The 22,511-nt window shown below is 44.4% G+C and overlaps 1 protein-coding gene across 4 annotated transcripts in view; it reads right to left on the bottom strand.

The window, feature by feature from the left end:
* Positions 1 to 576: 576 nt before the first annotated feature.
* spryd3 (SPRY domain containing 3) overlaps positions 577 to 22,511 on the bottom strand; it is a 43,882-nt gene continuing 21,947 nt past the window's right edge. For all 4 annotated transcript variants that reach the window (XM_031565819.2, XM_031565820.2, XM_031565822.2 and 1 more), the window contains exons 7-11: positions 19,801 to 19,950; positions 11,863 to 11,920; positions 4,788 to 4,907; positions 3,974 to 4,110; positions 577 to 2,983 (exon numbers count right to left, since the gene is read on the bottom strand). In XM_031565819.2, coding sequence (XP_031421679.1) covers positions 2,849 to 2,983; positions 3,974 to 4,110; positions 4,788 to 4,907; positions 11,863 to 11,920; positions 19,801 to 19,950 — 600 coding nt within the window. In that variant the 3' untranslated portion in view covers positions 577 to 2,848. The remainder of the gene's footprint in view (positions 2,984 to 3,973; positions 4,111 to 4,787; positions 4,908 to 11,862; positions 11,921 to 19,800; positions 19,951 to 22,511) is intronic.

A 22,511-nucleotide genomic window follows, 5' to 3' on the forward strand; every position in this document is an offset into this window, starting at 1 on the left:
AGTTCTAATCAACATGTGGCTTGTTCAATAGTCTGGATTATATTGAAATAAATGTGAGTTCCATTTTTTAAATTAATGGGATAGTTTTAGGTTCCAAAATATTTTAAAGAGGTGTCGTTTCTGGAAATGGGAAGGAGCAAACCTTTTTTCCTTGTTCTTTTTTGGCCTGGTAAGAAGTTTGCGTCCCATAATTCTATGCCACTAATTACTGTGAATATGAATTTGATTCTCTATTTTTTTTCCCGGAACTGTGTTCAACAAATTACTATTTCATAAGATGATGGTAAATGTTTCTGATGTTTGCCAGACTGCTTCAGGATTATAATAGGAAACCAACCTGCTGCCAAAATGTTGACTTGACTTTTGTTTCACTGAAAGTCTTGCAAAAAAACTTTAATTAAAATCGCTCTATTTGAGTAACTTATTTTATTCATTCAAGTATATAAAATCTCTCTATATTAAGCCATCTCCTGATGGTCTTAAATTGACGAGTCAATAAAAAAATACTAATTGCATGCATGCCCACAATGCAGTCAATCCAACAATATTACTGTATATAAAAGACAACACATTGTATATGGAAATAACCATCTTTATTAATGATAATATATACAATTAGCAAAACCGTGCATGCTACAGTTGGGCAAGATGCTAACATTGACAGTATTTGAGGCTGACAATCACTCAATCATCATTCAGCATTTCACACAGAATAGAGCCTGTGCCTGGATGCACTGAGGTAACACACCCCTGATGCTCCTCATCAGCTGAAAAAAAAAAGAAAAAAAAAAGCAATTCTGACCATGAAATGATGAACACATGGAACCCAAAATAGAGATGGCCTGACACAGATGTATTAAATGCTTATAATTTCAATACAATTTAAGACTTTTTTTTTGGAATAGTACACTTTTTTGGGGTGTGGGGGTAATCTCAAAACTGGAACGCATCTGTTGCATTTTGGATTGCTCGATGATAAATATGCAATCAGTGTGTAACAGAAATCACCCAGGATAATCAATCACCTCCCCTACCCCCCCAGTAACACATCAGAACAATCTTTTATCTATTGCCTGCTTTACGATATGAAGTGAAGAGTGGTTTTCAGAGTAACTATATTAAATAATGACATTTCATTGTGAACAGTGAAGTGAGGCACATATAGAGAGCAAATCTACAATTTCATAAAATCCATCAAACCATTCAAGAATTCCCTTTCTAAGGTGTGGGGAGAGGGGAATATGGAAACAAATTTGGCATTGATCTTAGGTTATTTGCTAGACAGCAGATACAAAATACATAATATTTTCATTTTCATTGTACATGGAGACATCAAAAAAAGCACATTAGACAACACATACTGACAGATTCTACAGTTTGAGCTCACTTGAGGTGTGCAAAATGGCTTCTGGTTTCTGGTGTTTCAGTTGGCGGACTGCTTTAAAGTGCTCAGGACAACAGTGAGTGGGGCCTTCGCAATGCAGCAGACAGTGTCTATAAAAGCACAATGTCATTGTCTTGCAAGACACGACCCCAGTGATACCCCTGTGTCTTTATTATGTTATATAATGTGATTTGTTGTGAAGAAAACATGAACAGAACTATGACTAATGATTGACAGGAAAAACTAGAGGTCTAATGGAAATTTCAAAATGGCTGAATCAACATCTTATGTTTGAACATTTTTGTCCTTGGGATTCTGTTAAATCCCAAGCGCTCATATCACCCCACAGTGTTTTTAAGTTCATATCTGCCTTAGCGGGGCCTCCTCCAGCTCCCCGACTGAAGGCTGCTGAGGGGCCCTTTCCTGGATGATGGATGATGAGGACAGAACAAACAGCAGTCATGAAAAAAAAACACAGCTTGTCCTACATGCCTGTGGTGAGCTTCACATCATCCCTTTTATTCATAACAGTCATCAACATTCCTACGGAGCTGTCTCAACTTATGAGTGGCACTTGACTTACTAAGGACATTCAACAGTGAAGGGAAAAAGACAAGGTGAATGTGATGAATATTAAGTGGGAGTGTTGGATAGAAAGTGCTTGATGCTGCTGACCATGTCAGCCCATGCCCCGCCCCCCCCCCCCACCCACCCCACAGTGTGATTTAAAAGTGGGGACATACCAATTAATGTGACAGTACGAGCTTTCAACTGCATTATGTGACACAGAGTTTGGCATAGATGGAGTTACATACGGAAATGACACACATTCATAAAAATATAGGAATCTTTACATTAACTATATTTATCTATTTTTGTATTTTTTTTTTTTTTTCCTGAATTAGTTAAATATTTTTTTTTTTGTAAGGAAAATCAGATCGAAGTCTTAAGTGCGGCCCAGCCTGATATGATGTAGATTGTGTGTTTTCGGACCTGAATCCAGTCACCTGATTATCAGCACGCTTTGGCCACAGGCTGAGGAAAGGCTGGACCGAGAGTCATGATGCGAGTACACCTGGCCAGAGGCCCTGTACCTGAGCGTAAAGAGCCTCTTCCGACTGTGGAGTAATAACGGACAGGATCTCACTCAGGACCTTCCGTGGCGGTTGTCTCCTGGTTGAGACGCGCACACTTGCTGGCCAATATAACGTCAGGCGAGAGGTTCGTTTAAGAATGAAGATAGTGAGAAAGAAAAGAAAAAGTGTATGACCAGTACCAATAAATCCTGTTCATTTTTGCTGAGCTCACCAAACCCAAGCACCTCTTTTGCATTGCTGTAGTTATATATAATCGTGATGACTGCGATGGTGAACTGGTCAAAGCATACATTTAAACTGATAGCTTGATATGTGGATCCTTTTTTTCTCCCTCCTTTTTCTTCCTAGCGCATCCTCCCACTCCTGCTCAACCGCTGAGGGGGTGCAGGTCCACCTTGACCTTCTCTCCGCTGCTCAGCATGCCGATGGTGGGGTAGAAGCCGCCCGCGGGCACCACCACCTCCCGCCGCCCAATGATCTTGCCGTTGCGGGTGAAGAACACCTGAGTGGGCACAGTGGGGCGACAGTGAGTCAGCAATCGTGTGGTGCTCTCTCTCTCTCTCTCTCTCTCTCTCTCTCTCTCTCTCTCTCTCTCTCTCACCTCAAGAGGGAGGCAGACTGAGCTTTTGTGCCTTCATGTTCCAGAGGCACCCATCACTCATGCCCAGTGCTTTCACTTTTCTTTGTGTGTGTGTGTGTGTGTGTTACTTGACAATGTGCTCCACGAGGGAGAAACAAAATGTTGAAATGTTGTGCAATCATATTGTGTTTTGACTAATTTGGCTCTGGGCAGCTGTCATTTGCGCACACACACACACACACACACACGTGCACACAAACACACGCACGCACACACACGGACGCACACACACGCACGCACGCACACACACGCACGCACACACGCACGCACGCACGCATACACACTCACGCATACACACTCACGCACACACAGGGCCGTGAGCCAACAATGCTTTGTGGTTTGGTTAAGCAAAGTCAATATTGACAACCCCTCTGCATGATTTAAGAAGTGCCACGAGTCCATTCTCACACCCAAGGCTTGTCAATAGCAAGCGCAGTGCTATCACACGGTTTGACCTCCTCCAGACATGGGGCTGCCAAATGGGCTCTGTGATTCTTGGCAGGCAAGAAAAAAGCCTCTGACAAGAACAAATGAGCACTAAAGTAACTCCCACATGGCAATTGAAGAAACTGTGAACAAACATAATGAAGACTAATTGATGTACCTGCCAAAGTTGCGGCTTTGATGTTTTTCTTTCGTCAAGACTTTTTTCAAAGCATTCAAACAGCAGAACAAATGTCTAGATCGATATTGTGTACTTAGTTGAAAAGCCTGGCTAAAGCTAATGAAGAAAGGACAGGGGTCGTGCAGGTCCGGAATGCTTACACAGGCCTGAGTTATTAGCGAGGCTCCAAGCACATCGTTCCGCACGTAAAACTGGTTCAGGTGTGTTTGGGGACGCTCGGTTCTTACCATGACCTTCCTGCCCTCCTGATCCTGCTCGGGGTCTTCACCATCATCCTCGTCTTCTTCATCATTCAAGTACACCAAGTTCTGTACGCGGCCCTGCTTGGGTCGAACGTCCTGTGCCTCCCACTCGTCTAGTTCATCTGCCAAGAGATGATTGATGACTTAAAATTGGGTAGGGCAGCATTAGATGTTGCTATCCAGTCTGTTTCTTGTAAGGCACTATTATCAGAGGTAGGTCCAATGTATAGATAAAGATGGTACCAATGCTCTTCAGAAATCAACCTCCTCTGGTTCAACTACATGAACTACGTGAAGGGTTTGTTCGGTACATGAATTAATTAAACAAAATTACATTTAACACTCTAATCTATGATCCTCTGAGAGGCAAAAGTGCTCAGAAGTGTAATTGACTGTGGTCAGATTTTGCTCTGACATAAATACAGTAATAACTGTTTACTAAAATATACATTTTCCAAATAGGTGTAGAAGAGCAGGTGTACAAAATCTTGTACAAAAGATGCCATCGACTGTGACTGACTTCCCCTTGTGACGACCATTTAAGGGGTTTATTTGGAGGGGCTGACTTACATGTGGAAGTGATCATTAGAAAGGCAGTGTGGGCATGGCATAAGGCCTCTCTCACCCTCCCAGTGTAGGCATGGCATAAGGCCTCTCTCACCCTCCCAGTGTGGGCATGGCATAAGGCCTCTCTCACCCTCCCAGTGTGGGCATGGCATAAGGCCTCTCTCACCCTCCCAGTCGAAGATGTAATGATCAAGAGAAAGGCAGTGTAGGCATGGCATATGGCCCCTCTCACCCTCCCAGTCGAAGATGTAGTCTCGTGGGAACATGATTCCACAGCCCATGATGTCCCCCTCGAAACAGCGTGGGCCAAAAGGGTCCCCTACCCCACTTCCATGAAAGATCTTGCCATCATCTAAGAGTGAGAGACAAAGAGGGAGAGAGTAGGGAAAGAGAAGGGACAGGGAACTATGTCAGTTAATGTGTTTGACTTTAAAACAGAGACACACTCACACAAATACATAAATCTGCATTGCTCATGTTTATGTCCTGATGATTCTGGGACCGTGCTCCCTCACTGAATCGCAGATTGACAAATACACACACACACCCACACAAAACATTTCTCTACACACTTTGCAGCTACTACTTTCTTGCGTGTACCAAAAAAACGAACATGTCTTTACTTAAGCTCAGTGGTGGAAAACAAAACAAAAATGCTAAGACCGATATAACAACAAGATGAAAAAAAAAAGAACACGAGCATGAAAGAAAAACAACGAAAAGGTAGCCTGCAGACAGAAAAAAAAAAAAAAAAAAAAAAAAAAAGATTGTGCTTGTGTGGCTGGTAAATATTTGTGGAGTTGTCATGGGACCCGTCCTCTAGCTCAGGATACTGTTTAAACAATCTTGATCAGGACGTGGGGAAGGGAAATGGAGACACTGTATCATTACGGCTCCCATGCGGGCTTTTGCCACAACAGTGCACTCGCTCACTCTGCAAACACCGTTGCCACACCGGTGGAGGAGGGTGGCTAAAAATAGCCCAGGGGTTTTGGGTGGGGAACCAGGTTTTACCCCCCCCAATCGCAATCGCTGTCTGTAGGCCCCCCCCGTCTCGCACAGCCAACCTGTCTTTTCTTTATGTACGTCTGGCTGCCGGACAGCAGCGCTTGTCTGGAAGCAGAGCGGGACCAGGAAACGACCTTAGCGGAGGGGGGGGGGGGGGGGGGGGGGCTCAGGCGCGAGGGCTTTTTCCCTCGAATGCCTCCGCTGGCGTTTGGAGCTCCGGCTGAAAACAGGTCGCGACATAGCAGCTGTCTCCGCTGGGACGCCGCCCGCGCAACGGCTTCCGCAAACGTGAAAAGTGTTCCAGGAACGACAGTGCTTTTTTAACGTTTTCTTTAGGGAGGGGGGGGGGGGGGGGGGGGGGGGGTCATGGCAGGTGGGGTAGGTTATGTCATTAGCACAGAGGGGCCTGTCTCTTGTTTTCCTTTCTGGGACTGGGCTTGCGGAAGTGGATTCATGAGGGTTCTGCTGAAGTAGGAACAATTTGAGGGACTTTCCACCACCACTCCTGCACCATCATTAAATTAGCATCACCATTAGACTTATTCGCATAACACTTGTCTACTAATCATCTGATATTTAAACTTTCAAATGTCAATTACATCAACATGGCTACACTGTCTGGCTGGTTTAATGCGTCAGTTTAATGCGTCAGAACCTTAAGACAACACTGATACCATTTCCCAGAGACACCAACGTGACCAAGTAAGAGCCGTGCGTTCTGATGTCTCTGGAAGTAAGGATTAGGCTCCAGTAAAGGCCATCCTCAAAATGAACGGAACTGCCAGAACAAATGGATGTCTAATGCCTTCATGGCCTGTTGCCATTTGGATACGTAACCTTACTCCTCAAAGTTTGACTTGGAATTCATTTAACAGCGTTTTCCCCAAACACAACATGACAATGTAGACTTGTCATTGACTATGTCGAAATTGTACGCTGGCCACTGGCAGTTGCTTTAGACAGATGTGCCTTATTTTAAGACCCCATGTAACCCCTGAGGGACATGACCTTGCAACCTAAAGAAACCTATGAATCACAGTAAGAATGTGTTTGTGCATAAATGTGGAAGCTGGGAGCTGCTGCCGTGCCAGGACTCAGCAGGTAAACCAATGGGGCGCAGTAGTGCCACGCTCAATGAACAAACCAACACAAACACTCACACACAGTTATCCAACAGGGTAGCACGGTACAGATGCCAATCTCAAACATCAACACACAGATGGCTGAGTGGCACGCAGCAGGCACTCAGAAAGTATTCAGACCCCTTGACTTTTTTTCATTTTGTTATACTGCAGCCTTACGCTAAAATAATTTCATTTCAATAATTCATTTATTCCCTCACCAATCTAAATTCAATACCCATAATGACATGGCAAAAATTCAGAAATGTTGGCAAATTCATTAATAAGGAGAAACTGAAATATAACATTTACCTACGTATTCAGACCCTTTGCTTTAACACTTAAAATGTAGCTTAGATGCCTCCCATTTGTCTTGATTATCTTTGAGATGTTTCTACACCTTAATTGGAGTCCACCATTTGACATGATTTGGAAAGACACACACCTGTTTATATAAGGTCTCACAGCTAACCATGCCATGAGGTCGAGGGAACTGCCTACAGAGCTCAGAGACAGGATTGTGTCGAGGCACCGTCGATCTGGGGAAGGCTAAAAAAAATGATTCTGCTGCACTGAAGGTGTGTCACCAGAGCACAGTGCCTCCATAATTCTTAAATGAAAGAAGTGCGTAACAACCAGGACTCTTCCTAAAGCTGGACGCCTAGCCAAACTGAGCAATTGGGCAAAGAAGGGCCTTGGTAAGAGAGGTGACCAAGAATCTGATTGTCTCTCTGGCTGAGCTCCAGAGATCTGCGCCTGTGTGGAGACGGGGGAACCGTCAAGAAGGATACCGATCACTGCAGCGCTCCGCCGATTTGGGCTTTATGACAGAGTGGCCAGACAGGACTCTTAAGACTGTGAGAAACAAGATTCTCTGGGTCTGATGAAACCCAGATTGAACTGACTGGCCTCAGTTCCATGTGTCATATCTGGAGGAAACCAGGCACTATTAATCATCTGCCGAATACCATCCCAACAGTGGAGCATGCTGGTGGCAGCAGCGGCAGGGTTGGCAGGGTTTTTCAGCGGCAGGGACTGGGGCATTTACATTTAGTCATTTAGCAGACGCTTTTATCCAAAGCGACTTACATATGTGTGACTTACAATGTATACACATTTTACATTTACACCGATGGCACACTGCACATCAGGAGCAATTAAGGGGTTCAGTGTCTTGCTCAAGGACGCTTCGACAGGGAATCGAACTAGCAACCTTCTGCTTACTAAACGACTTCTTTACCTCCTGTACCATTGTCGCCCGGCATTGGCGTCAGTTGGGTTTGAAAAGTGCTGGGGACACAGATGGGATTTCTATGCCTCTACCTCTGCTAATACAGTAAGCGTAGCCTGAATGCAAATGCATTAAAAAAAAAATCATAGGTTACTGGGATTTGTGTAGTGTTTTAAAAACAAGTGGGATCTCGGTCAATTAGTGGCCAACAGATAGAGTGCAGTGAAAAAACCTAAATATCCAAAACTATAAGAGTCGTGCTTATTGTCAAAACCGAAACCAAGTGATTGTAGCGTAATTATTAGCACGCCCATCTCCAGTTAAGAAACTTAATGATAAACCAGGTATCATTTCATTAAGTATAAATGTAGGCTATGCTTGACATTAAGAAACTGACATTTGACAGAAAAGCATACATTTTAGACGCAAGCTAGCCAGTACTGTAACAAAGGTCATATTATTCGACTGGGGGTCATCACAGGGACAGGCTACATACACACTTGGACTAACGTTACACACAACTTTCATTTTTGTGTATCAATTTCATTTTTTAACTATAAAATGGCGATTAAGCACTTTGAGAATTGTAGTGACATTTTATTTTCAGTTGTCAAACGTGGTGGTGGATGTAACTGATGCCTATGGGTACTGGTCAGGGTTCAGGGAAAGCTGAATGGAACGAGGTACAGCGATGCCCTTAACAAAAACCTGGTCCAGAACCTCAGACTGGGTCAAAGGTTCATCTTCCAAAAGAACAATGCAGGAGTGGTTTAGGAACAATTCTGTAAATGTCCTTGAGTGGCCCCGCCAGAGCCTTGACTGGAACTGTATCGAACAGCTCTGGAGAGACCTTAAAATGGCTGTCCAACCTGACCGAGCTTGAGAGGATGTGGCTGGTTTAATGCGTCAGAAAAGCACATAGCCTAATGAATAAGCACAACAAAGCGAGAAGATGATTGCAGTCAGGAAGGAAGCAGGGAAGCAATAGTTGTAAAAAAAAAAAAACAGGTCAGTTCCCTGTTATGGCAGTTTTTAAAAGTTTTATGAGATCAGACACCACTTGTGTAGGAGTGTAACAGTTTCGACCGGGAAAGCAACAAATCCAGTGCTGCGTAGAAAAGTTGTGCCACTCCAGCTGACTTCAATGGAATCTTTTTGGAGTCCATTTCCCGAAAATAGCTCAAAAGTTCCAAACATGGGGGTCAGTCAATGTAACCTTATCTGTTTTAAAACTATGAGCGACTGTCATGGTTAAATGGGAAATTGTGGAATGCATATAGTTGTTGACATCTTAGGCTAAACTGTCTACATTCATGGATTTAGGCTGTTGATCCTATCAGACCGCTCACAAATGCTGCCTGGAGTTGGCATCTCTCTCCAATTGCTAAACCTGCACTAGCCCCGTTATTCTTTTTAATTCGATTAAAATAATGGAGATTTCCCAATAATCTCTATGAATGGGACTACTAATTTGGTACTACTTGTCAGTCCAAAAACCACGTGACCATTCAGCAAATTTGACTTCTGTTGGCACAAGCTTGGATTTGAGCAACTCTGCCTGCCTCCCTCAAGCCCACAAACAATCTCCAATGGAGAGATACTTGCCTGCCACACCATATTGCAAACCATCCAAAACATGTATTTCTTTATAGTTAAGTGGTTAAATTCAAACTCTTCCTCCCTCCCTTTCTTAATTGGAAAAATATGTAGCCTTAAGAGAAGAGATAGTCTTTAAAAATGATCAATGAAGATTGATATTGACTGATAAGACAAACAATATTGTGATAATGTTTTCTGCAATATCGCCCAGCCCTCGCACGCAGGTAGCCACTCGTCCCTTAAAGCGCACTACTGAATAATATCAGATCTTGGTTCTAGATGATCTCATCTGAGTGAGAGAAATCCAGATGAAGAATCAACATGCTTGTTTTGTTTGTTCTAGGAGGGGATTTGACAATAAGGGCCTGTCAGCAGGGCACTCCAGGATATGACTGTGGAGGTGTTTAATTGCCTCACTGCCTCTGGGGCGCTTAAAGTGCAGGGGCGGCCTGATGGTGATCCGGGAGATCAGGTCCTCACATGAACGTGTTCACAACAGCACCAGTATCGGCTCACAGATGAATCTCCGGCGCATTCAGGTGTACGATTGCTCATGCTTTTCCATTGTGACTCAGCGTTTCGATACAGGTCTGTCTCTGTCAGTCGGGTTTTATTTTCCCTTTTCTTTTGTAATGGCGTGGCGAGACAAAGTTTGTGTGTGGCATGGAGTGCCCGTCATAAATCACCTGTCCTCCGCATTTCACACACAGAAGACTAATGAGTTCTGCTGCAAGGCCAGCATGGATTTTCTACAGCATCTTCCAAGTGCACAGCAGTCTAAACCCACAGAAACTAAAGCCTCTCTGGGACCGATACGATAGCGTAGCTTTGAATATTCCTTTTGTTGCCGGCGTTTCGTCTAAACCACAAAACAGCCTGCAACCACCAGTGGCTGAAATGGATTTACACATGGGCTGGGCTAGTTGTGAATTTGTTATGGATACAACCACTAGCACTCCCCAAACAGAAATACATCAGCTCCAAGACAGGTTTTAAGTTTTATTTGCATTTGAAAGGCATGTTGTATTAATGGCAGACCCCAGTCATTAAACCGAGATACTGCTACAGCACATAGTCCGTAACGTTATTTTAAACGTTATTCTTAAAACAACTTGCCTTAGGAGGCACTCCTAGGATGAAAACTCTCACACAAAGCAGCTTTCAGCAGCACTTTTGTGGTGCATCTGATAAGAGAGGTTGAGGTAGTCGGATGGAGTCTGTCCAATAGTGCCAAGATGTTTGTCTTCACAGGGGTGCCGCAGTCAGTTACACAAGCGTGGAGTGATACAGTCCGAAGAGAAAATGTGGCATCAGATACAGCTCTCCTTGGCGTTCCTCTCTTGCACATAGATAAGAGCTGAGTGAGATAGGTGTGATAGGGAGCATCTATTGAAACGCAAATGTGTGCAGGCTCCTAATTGCTGTCTAAACCAGCCTCCTGCCATCTGACAAACGCTCTTATCAGAGGAGCAGAGCAGAGATGGTGTGTGTGTGTGTGTGTGTGTGTGTGTGTGTGTGTAGAGCAGAGCAGAGATGGTGCCCTGAGATGGAGGCTGAGCACTTGTGAGGCGGAATCAGTCTGTTCAGAAAGACAGTTCCCAACTGTTCTTGTACAGAACTACAGACAGAATAAAGGCATATGACCTGCTGAGCCCACTTCCCCACCAGCTTCCCAATAAAAGAATCAAGGTTTTGTGTTTACTCTTGCGTACAGCCTGTGAATCTGTGCTCTTTTCAGCCTACCAAAGGTTCCTTCCTTTGAGGTGTATGCTTTAGGCCATTCCAACTGCAGGAACGTTTTACAACTCCTCTAGGATAGTTCCTCAGCAAAATGTAAGCGATGTCTCTAGAATAGGTACTTTTCCAAAACCACAGAACTATTGGGTGCCGTTTACTGTGATCTGTAAACTGGCTGAACACAAGCTTAACAGAAAGCAACAAAAACTATTCTAGAAGTCTGAAAACCAGTGAGCTGATGGTCCCTGCAGCAAAGTCTGAAATGGTTCATTTTTTCTTTTTTTGTTGAGTTCCAGTAAATACTTACCTCTATGAAAAGTGCAACTTTTTATTTTCATGTATGTGTGGGGGCCTGGCGTATATGCATCATGAGTTCCTTTCACACAAAAGGAACTTTTCAAGGTTCTAGAAACAGCGCTGAGGCGAGACAAACCTTTTGCCTATTTTTTTCAACACAGGAACTACGCCCCCTTTCGTTATTTAAGGGTAGTTCCTGTAGCATTCTTTTGATGACCAGTACTTCCCAAAAGGTCCAATAACAATTGTCCTACTTTATTCGTATTTTTAACAAAGATTGTCTAAACACCAGAATTTTAGAAAGTTCCACTGACCTGCATGGTATGCCACTGATCCTCGACTCCAACCAGGGTGCCTGTTCTTGGGGTAGTCCTGTAATAAACAAACAAGGAAGCAGATTACAGCCTATTCACGCAACACTCATCCCACTCAAGCAAACCCTGACATGAAAACTAGGATTTATAACAGACTGAGGAACCCATAAAAAAAACAATTACAGAGACATAGCCTCAACTGGTTCTGGCAAAGGGCATCAGGGTGTAGTGGTCACATAGCTGGAGAGGATATGTCTTTTGTGTACGGCTGAGCTGTGCCAGCACAAATAGTCACTGCAGCCAGCTTTCAGATAAAGACCATAGAGTGACACAGAGGTAATTAGAGGCCAAGTGTTTTTCACAGTTGCTTCACTCCTGCTCAATTTTATCAACAGAGCTCCACACAACCCTGACAGTAGACGGAAGGAGGAAGCTTTGTGCGTGACGTTTAGACAATTTTAACCAACTTTAAAACACATTTATTCCTGAGGTGAGGCCAAGACGACAAGAAACTGTGTGATTGGCCCTCACACAGACAAGAGTTCTTAGGAGGATGGGCAAAAGTGGAACAAGATTGAAAATTCAATACAATTTTATTTATAAAGCGTCAAAACAATAAAATTGTCTCAAGGCACTTAACAGAGCCCAGTGCCTGAACCCCTGTAGAGCAAGCGTAATGACGACAGGGGCAAGAAAAAAACTCCCTGTTACTCAGGGAGAAACCTTAAGCAGAACCGCGGCACATAAGGGGGGGCCCATCTGCTTGAGGCCGGCCGGGTAGAAGAGAAAGAGCCTTAAAGTAGCCCAGAAAAGCATCAGCCCTCAGCAAACTGTCTAACACATCGTTTGAGGAACGAGGGAGCAGAGACAAGATGGGGAGGTTGTTCAGGCAGAGCAGAGGAGGGGAGTGGAGAGGCGAAATGAGTGTGGCTGCGCATTCATACCCATCAGCCGAGACTCCAGTCTCTCAACTCTTGCACGCCACAGCACCCTGGCATTTTATAAACTCATCTCCAGGACAACCCTAGGGAGGGTAAGGATTTTTAGCTTTGCAGAACAGAACAAGGAACGCGGATGTGGCTCCCATGAATGCTTTGTTGACAGCTGTACTTGTTTTACCTGTTTATCTAATTAGTTGGTTACATGTGTGTGTATGTGTACGTGTGTGTGTGTGTGTGTGTGTGTGTGTGTGTGTGTGTGTGTGTGTGTGTGTGTGTGTGTGTGTGTGTGTGTGTGTGTGTGTGTGTGTGTGTGTGTGTGTGTGTGTGTGTGTGTGTGTGTGTGTGAGTGTGTAGGGGGGTGGTGGTGATGGAACCTGTGGAATGAAAAGTGATTGATTTACAGTCCTGTGGAGAGAGAAGGGGGAAAGCCACAGACCCTCTCTCCGTCCGCTCCTCCCTGCACGCCCCCACACCCGCGGGGCTGCTTAAGAGCCCCATCAGCTCCATCATGCCAGAGGGCTCAGGATTAGGGCATGAAGATGAACGATGGGCATAGCGATGATGACGTGTTGGCAACCACTTCACCAACTCCGAACTTGAGAGTAGATACTGACTTTCAGCTCTCTCTCTAAGTGCACGCTGCCCATTTACTAGTTTTTGGTACCTACGTTTTCACTGAGAAGAAATAATTGAGTGTTAACTACCAACAGAAGACTACACTTGCATTATCACACGTGTGTGTCATGCACAAACATCCTCACATGAACAGTCTGCAACCCTTGACCGCTAAACACCATAGCCATGAATTTCACTGTCAGCGAACAGAAGCCCTCAAAAGCAACTTAAGGTCATAAAATAAAGAGGAAGAAAAAAAGCAAGTCTGAAATATTTTTTTTTAACACTCACACACACACACACACACACACACACACACACACAATATATGCCTTTAACCACAAAATGCCTTGCAACTCTCCCTATGACTGCAAAAGCCATTAGACTGAGCAGGACAGGGGCTTCCAAGAAACACAAACAGTAGCTTTTCTGTCTATGGAGCAGAGAGTCCTATCGGACCCTCAGGGGTTTTTTATCAGTGCAGCAGCAAAAGCAGCAGCAGCAGCAGCAGCCTGCATTTCCACACTCTGACTAAGTCAACAAGCTGTGCAGAGCCTGCTGCCACTGCTGGAGACAGATAGAGATAGCAATCGCTCCTAAACTACAAATATAGCTCAGGGGGATTACCATGCAGTGAAGCTCCCTCTTACCTCCTATGAGGGTAGGGGAGGTAGTTTGTACAACAACATGACATACCATGAGATACCATGTTTTACACACACACCCACACACATACACCCACACCCACACACATACACATACACACACATGCACGGAGAAGGCAAAAAGAAAGCAGAGAGAGAGAGAGAGAGTGTGTACTGCAGCATTCCTAGACGCACGGCCGTTGTCTTGCATTTGTAAATGGCATTATGTGACCTCTGTACAGAGAAAATAAACATGTTTGAGAGGTGGCCATAACAGAGTGCTGCACCAGGGAGTGTTCTCAGGACACGGCTGAGCCAAGGCGGCATGGGAAAGCACTCAGGCCTCTCGGACAGAGAGCCAGCCCGTGGGGACGGAACAGAGTAGAGGAAAGGGCGGACGGAGAAGAAAGGTGGGCGGGGGTGAGGGGGGCTGTGAGAGAACAGCGATAAGGACACAGGCAGACTCTCTGTTTGCACAGCTTCTACTGCTGTGGCCCACCAGGGCACCAGAATGCCCCCCTCCACCCTGCGTTACCTTTATCCTGCCGCCCTAGCAACGGCTGTGTATTCCGGAAGCATGTGGAAGTGCCGCTCCGGTCTTATCGGCAGACACGGGGTGCGTGGAAGGTTCACTGATCTTGGATAACTACATCCCCATCACAACCACACACACCACACTACTGTGAACTCTACGCACACAGTTTCACTGACCCACAATGCTCATTAAATTAAAAAAAGAAGTGCAATTTTTAGGATGTGAAGCATGTGTGTTTTGTAGATAAAGCAACAGTAGCTGAAGTGCATTCTCCTTGTCAATGTCCAGTAAACATGAACCAACACAGCCATTTCAGAACCCCAGTCTTAGGGTCACAGGGTCACACGACTAAAAGATTCTGCATGGAGAATCACACATTATAGGCAATTTGTTTCATTGGTTGAGCAAGATTTTATAGCTAATCAACAAATCACTTGTACGAAACTAAATTGATTAGTGGTAGTAAAACATGTAGCCTCAGGTGAGATCAGGAAAAAAATGATGATATGTTCTCTAATTGTGAGACAATCAGAGAAAATTCAGTGGCTCACATGGATGAAAAAGTTAGGGCATAAAACACCCAGTCTGGATCTCTGATTCTGCAGAGTCTTTCTACTACCGAAATGTTAAGCTAGTCTCTCTCACAGAGCCAGACACCCATTGGCAAAATATCTGACAACCATGTTGAAACGTGGACTAAATGTGGGTCACAACCACAGACAGTATCGTGGGAACATTCTAAAATGAAAGCACAGGGAGCAGAAGCTATGGGCCAGAAGTCAGAGGAAGAGGCAGAGGAAGAGGAAGAGGCAGAAGGTGGAGCCTTGTTAACGGAACGTTTTAACATGGTTCCAGGCCATACAACGTTCTGTCCAGACTGTGAACTGTCATCACAGAAGTGCTGAGGTCACGTCTGTTCCTGCGGGACTTAGGTTAGGGTGAGATTTATCTAGCTAGCTGTCTGGCTAATCGATGCCATTTGGTGACGTTGTGAGTAACATTCTTGTGGGATTTTGTTCCTGTAAACAGAAAACTAAATTGGGAAAAGCCTGGGAGACTAGTGGGAATTAGAGATGTGCTTTGTTCCCCATTCACTTGACCATGTGCCATCAAAATTAATTTGAGGACGTTGTGTAAAAAAAAAAAAAGAAAAAAAAAAAAAAAAAAACACACTAGCTAGCTAGAGTAAAATACCTTTTAGATTGAAATGTACACGTGGTCTCTTTCAATATATGAATTTTCCTTGGGTAGGCCTATGTATTGCCTGGTATATTACATATTGCAACAACAAAGTTACTACAATGTTTTCACCACAAATTTAACAAAATAAACATACGTTTAGTAATGGATGCTTCCATCTAAATTCACAGCAGATAAACGATCTCACATTTTATTGAGCTGTGTCAATCCATTTTCCTGGGGAAATGATATGTGCAATAACAAATGATTTTCTTCTACTAGCAACTGCATCACATCATTTCACACTGCCTCCCATTCCTCTTCTATAGAGGCAGGCGATAGCTCTGCCAGGCGGATTATGAGAGAGGCAGCTGAATGAATCAGGTGAAGAGCCTGAATTCTGAGCAACAATAAATGGAAGAAAAGAGCAGCAGCCAATTACACACAGTTAAGGCTATAATGCACTCCCAGAGACTTTCAGGATGCAAAGATGGCAAAGAAAATGACAGTGGTACTGGCCACTGATCGAAGTCTACTGCTGTTAAACATCTTCTGCCAAAAAGATGCCACTGGTTTTGGGGTTGTGGGTGTACTTATACTAGATTCAAATGGTTTCCAACTGATATATTATCAATGCATTATTACTTGTACTCTCAAATGGAGCTCATGCCAGTTGTCTAGAGTTAGCTTTGCAGCATTTCACTGCATGTCTTCATGCAGAGCATTCAAGGATACCTCTGGCTGCCTTTTTACTTCTTATACCCATGCCATGTTTTACTGAATACAGTCATATTAATCATACAGGGTAATGTATGGATGGTATGCATTCCACAGGAATAAACACTCTACTATGACTCTCAAGCTGTATATTTATAAACCTAAATCAGCTCACCTTTGTCCTCTTACACTACAGCACCCCACCGCAACTGGATTCCAACGAGGCCTAAATGATAACAGCTATAAAGTCATGCAAAGTAAGGAGGCAGAGTTTATTAGCAGACTAAGGAGAAAAGAGGGGTCACTCCTCATCAACTAACAGTGACCTGTGTGAAAAAGCTGTCAGTACATGGGAAAAGGCGAACGATCTCTCTCTCCCACAACAGTCTTTACAACTTTGCTGAGACGTGGTGGAACAAAGGAGTACCAATGCCACACACACACAGAATGGAGTCGGACATTTGCCAGGCAAAACATTTGCGAAGGGTTTCAAGTACTTCAGGATTTTTATTAGCAATATAAAACTGAGGGGAACTAAAACCTCAGCCATGTGTCTTCTCCTCGAGAAATATCAGGTCCTTTGATGTTTTTTTGGTGGTGTGTGGCTGACTTGAGGGATATAAATTACGGCCGAATATGTGTTACAATGTGTTGATGTGATTCGCATGAAATGCATGCATTTATGATCTGAGAACTGCGTTAGTAGTGCAACACAAAGAGTTGATATTTCAGGCATCGGAGGGAGGTTTAGGGGAAACACTGTTCCACATCTCTCTGGATAGGATGGCATGATATTGGCACAACTTGTGACGTGCCATCTCTCTCTCTCTCCCCGGCACTGTCTGCTGTGGCAGGATGCACAGTGCACCAAAACATCCTAATATGAGTAAACAGTCATTACGCAGTCCTTTCAATTACCTGTTTTATCACGTCTGTGCGAGCCCAGAAAGTGTGATGAGTCGCAGATGCGGGACAAGATGGCATGCAGAGGAGGGAGGACAACATGGTAAGTTATTACTCCTGTTTCTCCCCTACCTTTTCCTCATCTTCATCATCGAGGTAGAAAGGAGATGGATAGAAGGGAGGATAGAGAGGGGGAGGGAGACAGAGAGAGAGTGAGCGAAAGAGAGAGGCCGAGAGAGAGAGAGAGAGAGAGAGAGGGAGTGAAAGAGAGAGACCGAGAGAGAGAGAGAGAGAGAGAGAGGGAGCGAAAGAGAGAGACCGAGAGAGAGAGAGAGGGAGCGAAAGAGAGAGACCGAGAGAGAGAGAGAGAGAGAGAGAGAGAGAGGGAGCGAAAGAGAGAGACCGAGAGAGAGAGAGAGAGAGAGAGAGGGAAAGAGAGAGACAGAGAGAGAGAGACAGAGAGAGTGAGCGAAAGAGAGAGACCGAGAGAGAGAGAGAGAGAGAGAGAGAGAGGGAGCGAAAGAGAGAGACCGAGAGAGAGAGAGAGAGAGGGAGAGGGAGCGAAAGAGAGAGACAGAGAGAGAGAGAGAGAGAGGGAGCGAAAGAGAGAGACAGAGAGAGAGAGAGAGAGAGAGAGAGGGAGTGAAAGAGAGAGAGAGAGAGAGGGAGCGAAAGAGAGAGAGAGAGAGAGGGAGCGAAAGAGAGAGACCGAGAGAGAGAGAGAGAGAGAGAGAGAGAGAGGGAGCGAAAGAGAGAGACCGAGAGAGAGAGAGAGAGAGAGAGAGAGAGAGAGAGGGAGCGAAAGAGAGAGACCGAGAGAGAGAGAGAGAGAGAGAGAGAGAGGGAGCGAAAGAGAGAGACAGAGAGAGAGAGACAGAGAGAGAGAAAGGGAGCGAAAGAGAGAGACCGAGAGAGAGAGAGAGAGAGAGAGAAAGGGAGCGAAAGAGAGAGAGCGAGAGAGAGAGAGGGAGCGAAAGAGAGAGACAGAGAGAGAGAGAGAGGGAGCGAAAGAGAGAGACAGAGAGAGAGAGAGAGACAGAGAGGACCATCAAGTGGCCCTACTCAACCCTTTTACGTGACACGTTTGTTTACTGTCTGTACTCTCTGTCTGTACTCTCGAGTCTGAGAGCAATTAGTCTGTGCCGAGGCCATGGCCACAGAGAGACCTGGGCGGGTCAGGTGAGAGCGACAGCATAGTCACCCCCGCCTGCTTTTAAAAAAACACACCACTTTTCATTACAGGCCTTCCAAGGCAAATGCTACAGGGCTAAGACAATTTTCCACCATCACATAAAAAGCTGGCAGTGAAATTAAAGAACCTGATGAACATCCAACGATCTTGGATTAGACTTGACCTGCTTAACACGGCATTTGTATTTGCTCTTGCTGTGCTGCTCACTTAAAAGCCTTCTGGATTCTTTGCATAAACTTCAAAAAGGGTGCGGGGGGGAGGCAAAAAAAAAAACCTTTGCGCCTCCAAGTGTAAAAATCACTAAATGCACCGCATTCAGTTTTGCATGAGTATGGATGAGCTTTGTAGGAAAAACTGTGAAATAGTCGCCGCCCCCGTCCACCCCACCCACAACAAAAACTTACAATTTAGGTACTTCCCCTCAGTACCTCAATTTACTATAAAAAGGACAGTACAGTAAACAGGAAATGCATGAACATCTGCACAGACATCACAAAATATGTCTGCTGTCTTCCTGAAGTCCAAGTGGGCAACAAGCTACCCTCTGTACTCTATATACCAAGAGAAAGTTCATCAGAAAACTGTGCTGGCTAACTCATGAAATGCATTAGGTTACCACATGAGACAATACAATCATCAGTTGCAACACAATGTTTAATCATGCAAGTGGGTGTTTGTTATGTCACAATAACAGACATCATCTGCTTGTATCTCGCACGGGTGAAAGCATATTTCCAACTTCTGAGCCCTTGATTTGTAATATCTGAATGCAGTTTAGATGGACCATAAGGGTGCACTCCATCAACAGTCTGGAAGAGGTTACATTCCTTACCTTAGGAAATATGTATTCACCAGAAGGGGACCTACCTCTCCAACCTCTTTTGATCAGAAAAGGACAGCTAACGGAGTCCCCAAAGTGCTTACATCATGCCGGTGGCAGAAGTACAATCCTCATTCATTTATGATATACCCACTTGAGTACTCTACTTTGCCAGTGTGTTAAGATACAGGCTTTGAGCTAGACAGGCAGGTAGGAGGCCCAATCAGGTGGGGGATCCCCCTACATGACATAACATTCATGCTGAGGGTCTCCTGGCCTGACACAGTACACATGCAACAGAAGAGCAGGCAAGTTCTCACAGAGGGCTCACGGCAGATGCTTAGAAACTACTACTATAGCATTTGAAAGAATAACAACACATGTGTACTCACTCTGCGTGCCAGTCCCAGTGCGATATAGCATTTCTCGCCTGCATCCACAATTTCCACCTCAAAATAGTGACTACGTGTGGTGAGAGGTTGCCGGGCTTGGGCCAATCCCACATCCATGATGCTCTTCCCTTTCCCTACATACTCCAGGAGCTGGGGAGAAAACAGACAGCACGGTCACAGAGGAGAGACACTGGCAATTACCCCCCACATTCCATCCAAAGCTTTTATCATGTCACCCCACAAGACACTTTAATTCAAGGGTTAGAGGAAACCATTAATTCCTGTGGGGTGAAGGGAGCATTTAAATCTGAAGAGACCTAATGCCAATGCAATGCCCATTTCATCTCTTAGCATGTGACCCAGCTTTTGATCTAACAAAGCTAAATAAGGTATCAGGCATTTAGCCGACATGCTGCCCTAAGTGCATTTACATTCACATTTAGTCATTTAGCAGACGCTTTTGTCCAAAGCGACGTACAAGGGAGAGAACAGTCAAGCTAGGACATAAGTGATAGGACATACCCCTGAATCGGCTGGTCTACATTTAAAAATATAAGCACATAGTTTTAAGATGCTAAATTAACTCCGTGGGATTAGTTTAGTTTATAGATGAGCAATGCCTATTTACCTATTTACCCAACAACACAACAAAAATAGATGACCCCTATCTTGCATGCATGAAAGTCTTAAAGAATTGACGGGGCAGTTGATTACATTTGGGAATGAGTTCTGTGAAAACCAGCACTGTTCGCTGTGAGAGAAAAAAAAAAAGTTGGTTAATGAGAAACACCAAGATGGTCTATTTGTGGCCATGAATGTTGGCTCAGAAAAGATGAATCACCAACTTATGGTTGCCCTTCCAAAAACAGTGTATGCATCCGCTTACAAAACATTCTCATGGCACTGGGTCAGAATGGACTACCGGTAGGAATTTATGGGTCATAGTGAGGATTCCAATGCGAGATCAACAGGCCTCCACAACTCCCACATGAGATGCCATGATGAAATCAAGGCTACCCAATAAGATGCTATGGTGAAATCTAGGAGATGCCAAGTGACCTCTCAGATTCCGTGGTGTTCCCCCCATAGACCCACCATGGGTCATGAGAAGAAACACTATATTTGTGCCTTTGTGCTTCTCATGTTATTAAATTCACCCAAAAAAATACAGTATGCATATTTGGTTATTATGAGCAAAGTCAATTGCACCATACAATAAGTTTGTACAGCATTAGGTTTGGCAGCGCCACTGACACCACCACCACCACCACTTAGAATGCACTCTTAACTTTTTACAAGTGAGGCCCTTTGGAGAGAATACTAAATTAGAATGAGAGTTAACAGATTAAGGCTGCAAGTCAATGCGATGCCAATTATCTTATTTGCACAATTTTCGAAAGTATGGTGATTGCATTCAGAAATACCAATCCTGGACCAATACTAAAGAATAGATAGCATCTTGGCATACCCAAGTGGTAACTGTGGCCAACTAACCCCACATTCATTCTACTTTTATGGCCTATGCTGCCCTTATTTGCTCCCCTCCTTCGATTTTCTGTTTGTGACAAAACCTCTGCTGCTGATCCACAAAACGCCCCTTTAATTACCTTCAGATTTTTCAGGCGCATTTTGTCAATTACTCTGTGATTTCCATTTGCTTTCACAAAAAAAAAAAAAAAAAATCACCAGCTGCTTGGGTAATGGAAACATTTGTCCTGATGCTTGTTTACCATTTCCTGTCGTCCTTGTTTATCTCTTAACCCCAACGCCAAACAGTGAGTTACACAAGCAGTCTGGGAGGCAGTGGTGGAGAGGTGGGTCATTAAAAATGCATTCAGGTGAAGATTACTGACATTCCACATGATGGGGCATGCAAAATGAGATATCTAGCTTGATTCCAACATAGATGACTTTCATGTTATCAGGCTGCACACAGTGATAAAAGTTTTTGAGGTAATCTCATAAATCACTACACTACAATCAGCTGAGAAACATCTTGCTATAGCCATCAGATTTCGAGAAATCCCTACACAATGGGAGATGGCCTAATCTACAGTTTTGATTTCCTTCAAGATCAAGTTGTTGGTTTAACATATCTACCATCCACTCTCTGGTCAATAAGATGGCTGCAAAACGCACTGTGTTAAAGACATTTGGCCAAGGAAAACATGTTATTATTTAAAAAAATATTTTTTTTTGCTGTCTCTTCTCACATCAGTTTCCTCTTCAATAGATGCTGCTGGTTTTTGGCATGGAGGAATGAGAGCTGCATCTCTAGCTGGCCCACATGACCGTGTTCATGCTGCTGAGTACAGTGGTACAGTAGGTAGAGAAGTCGTTTAGTAATCAGAAGGTTGCTAGTTCGATTCCCTGTCGAAGCGTCCTTGAGCAAGACACTGAACCCCTAATTGCTCCTGATGTGCAGTGTGCCATCGGTGTAAATGTAAAATGTGTATACATTGTAAGTCACACATATGTAAGTTGCTTTGGATAAAAGCGTCTGCTAAATGACTAAATGTAAATTAGTAATGCTGCGAGAGAGGAGTGCGTGTTGTGTCCATGCTCCTGGCATTTGCCAAAAAGCTACCAGAGCAGTATGCTTCAATGCCGACAGATCCCAAAGTCTCTCCACGTCTGTGATCCTAGAGCTGAGGCATGTGTGTGTGTGTGTGGTGGTGGTGGTGGTGGTGGTGTGGGGAGGGGGGTGTTGT

This window comes from Clupea harengus, chromosome 4 (genome assembly GCF_900700415.2).
Source record: "Clupea harengus chromosome 4, Ch_v2.0.2, whole genome shotgun sequence".
NCBI classification, from domain to species: Eukaryota; Metazoa; Chordata; class Actinopteri; order Clupeiformes; family Clupeidae; genus Clupea; species Clupea harengus.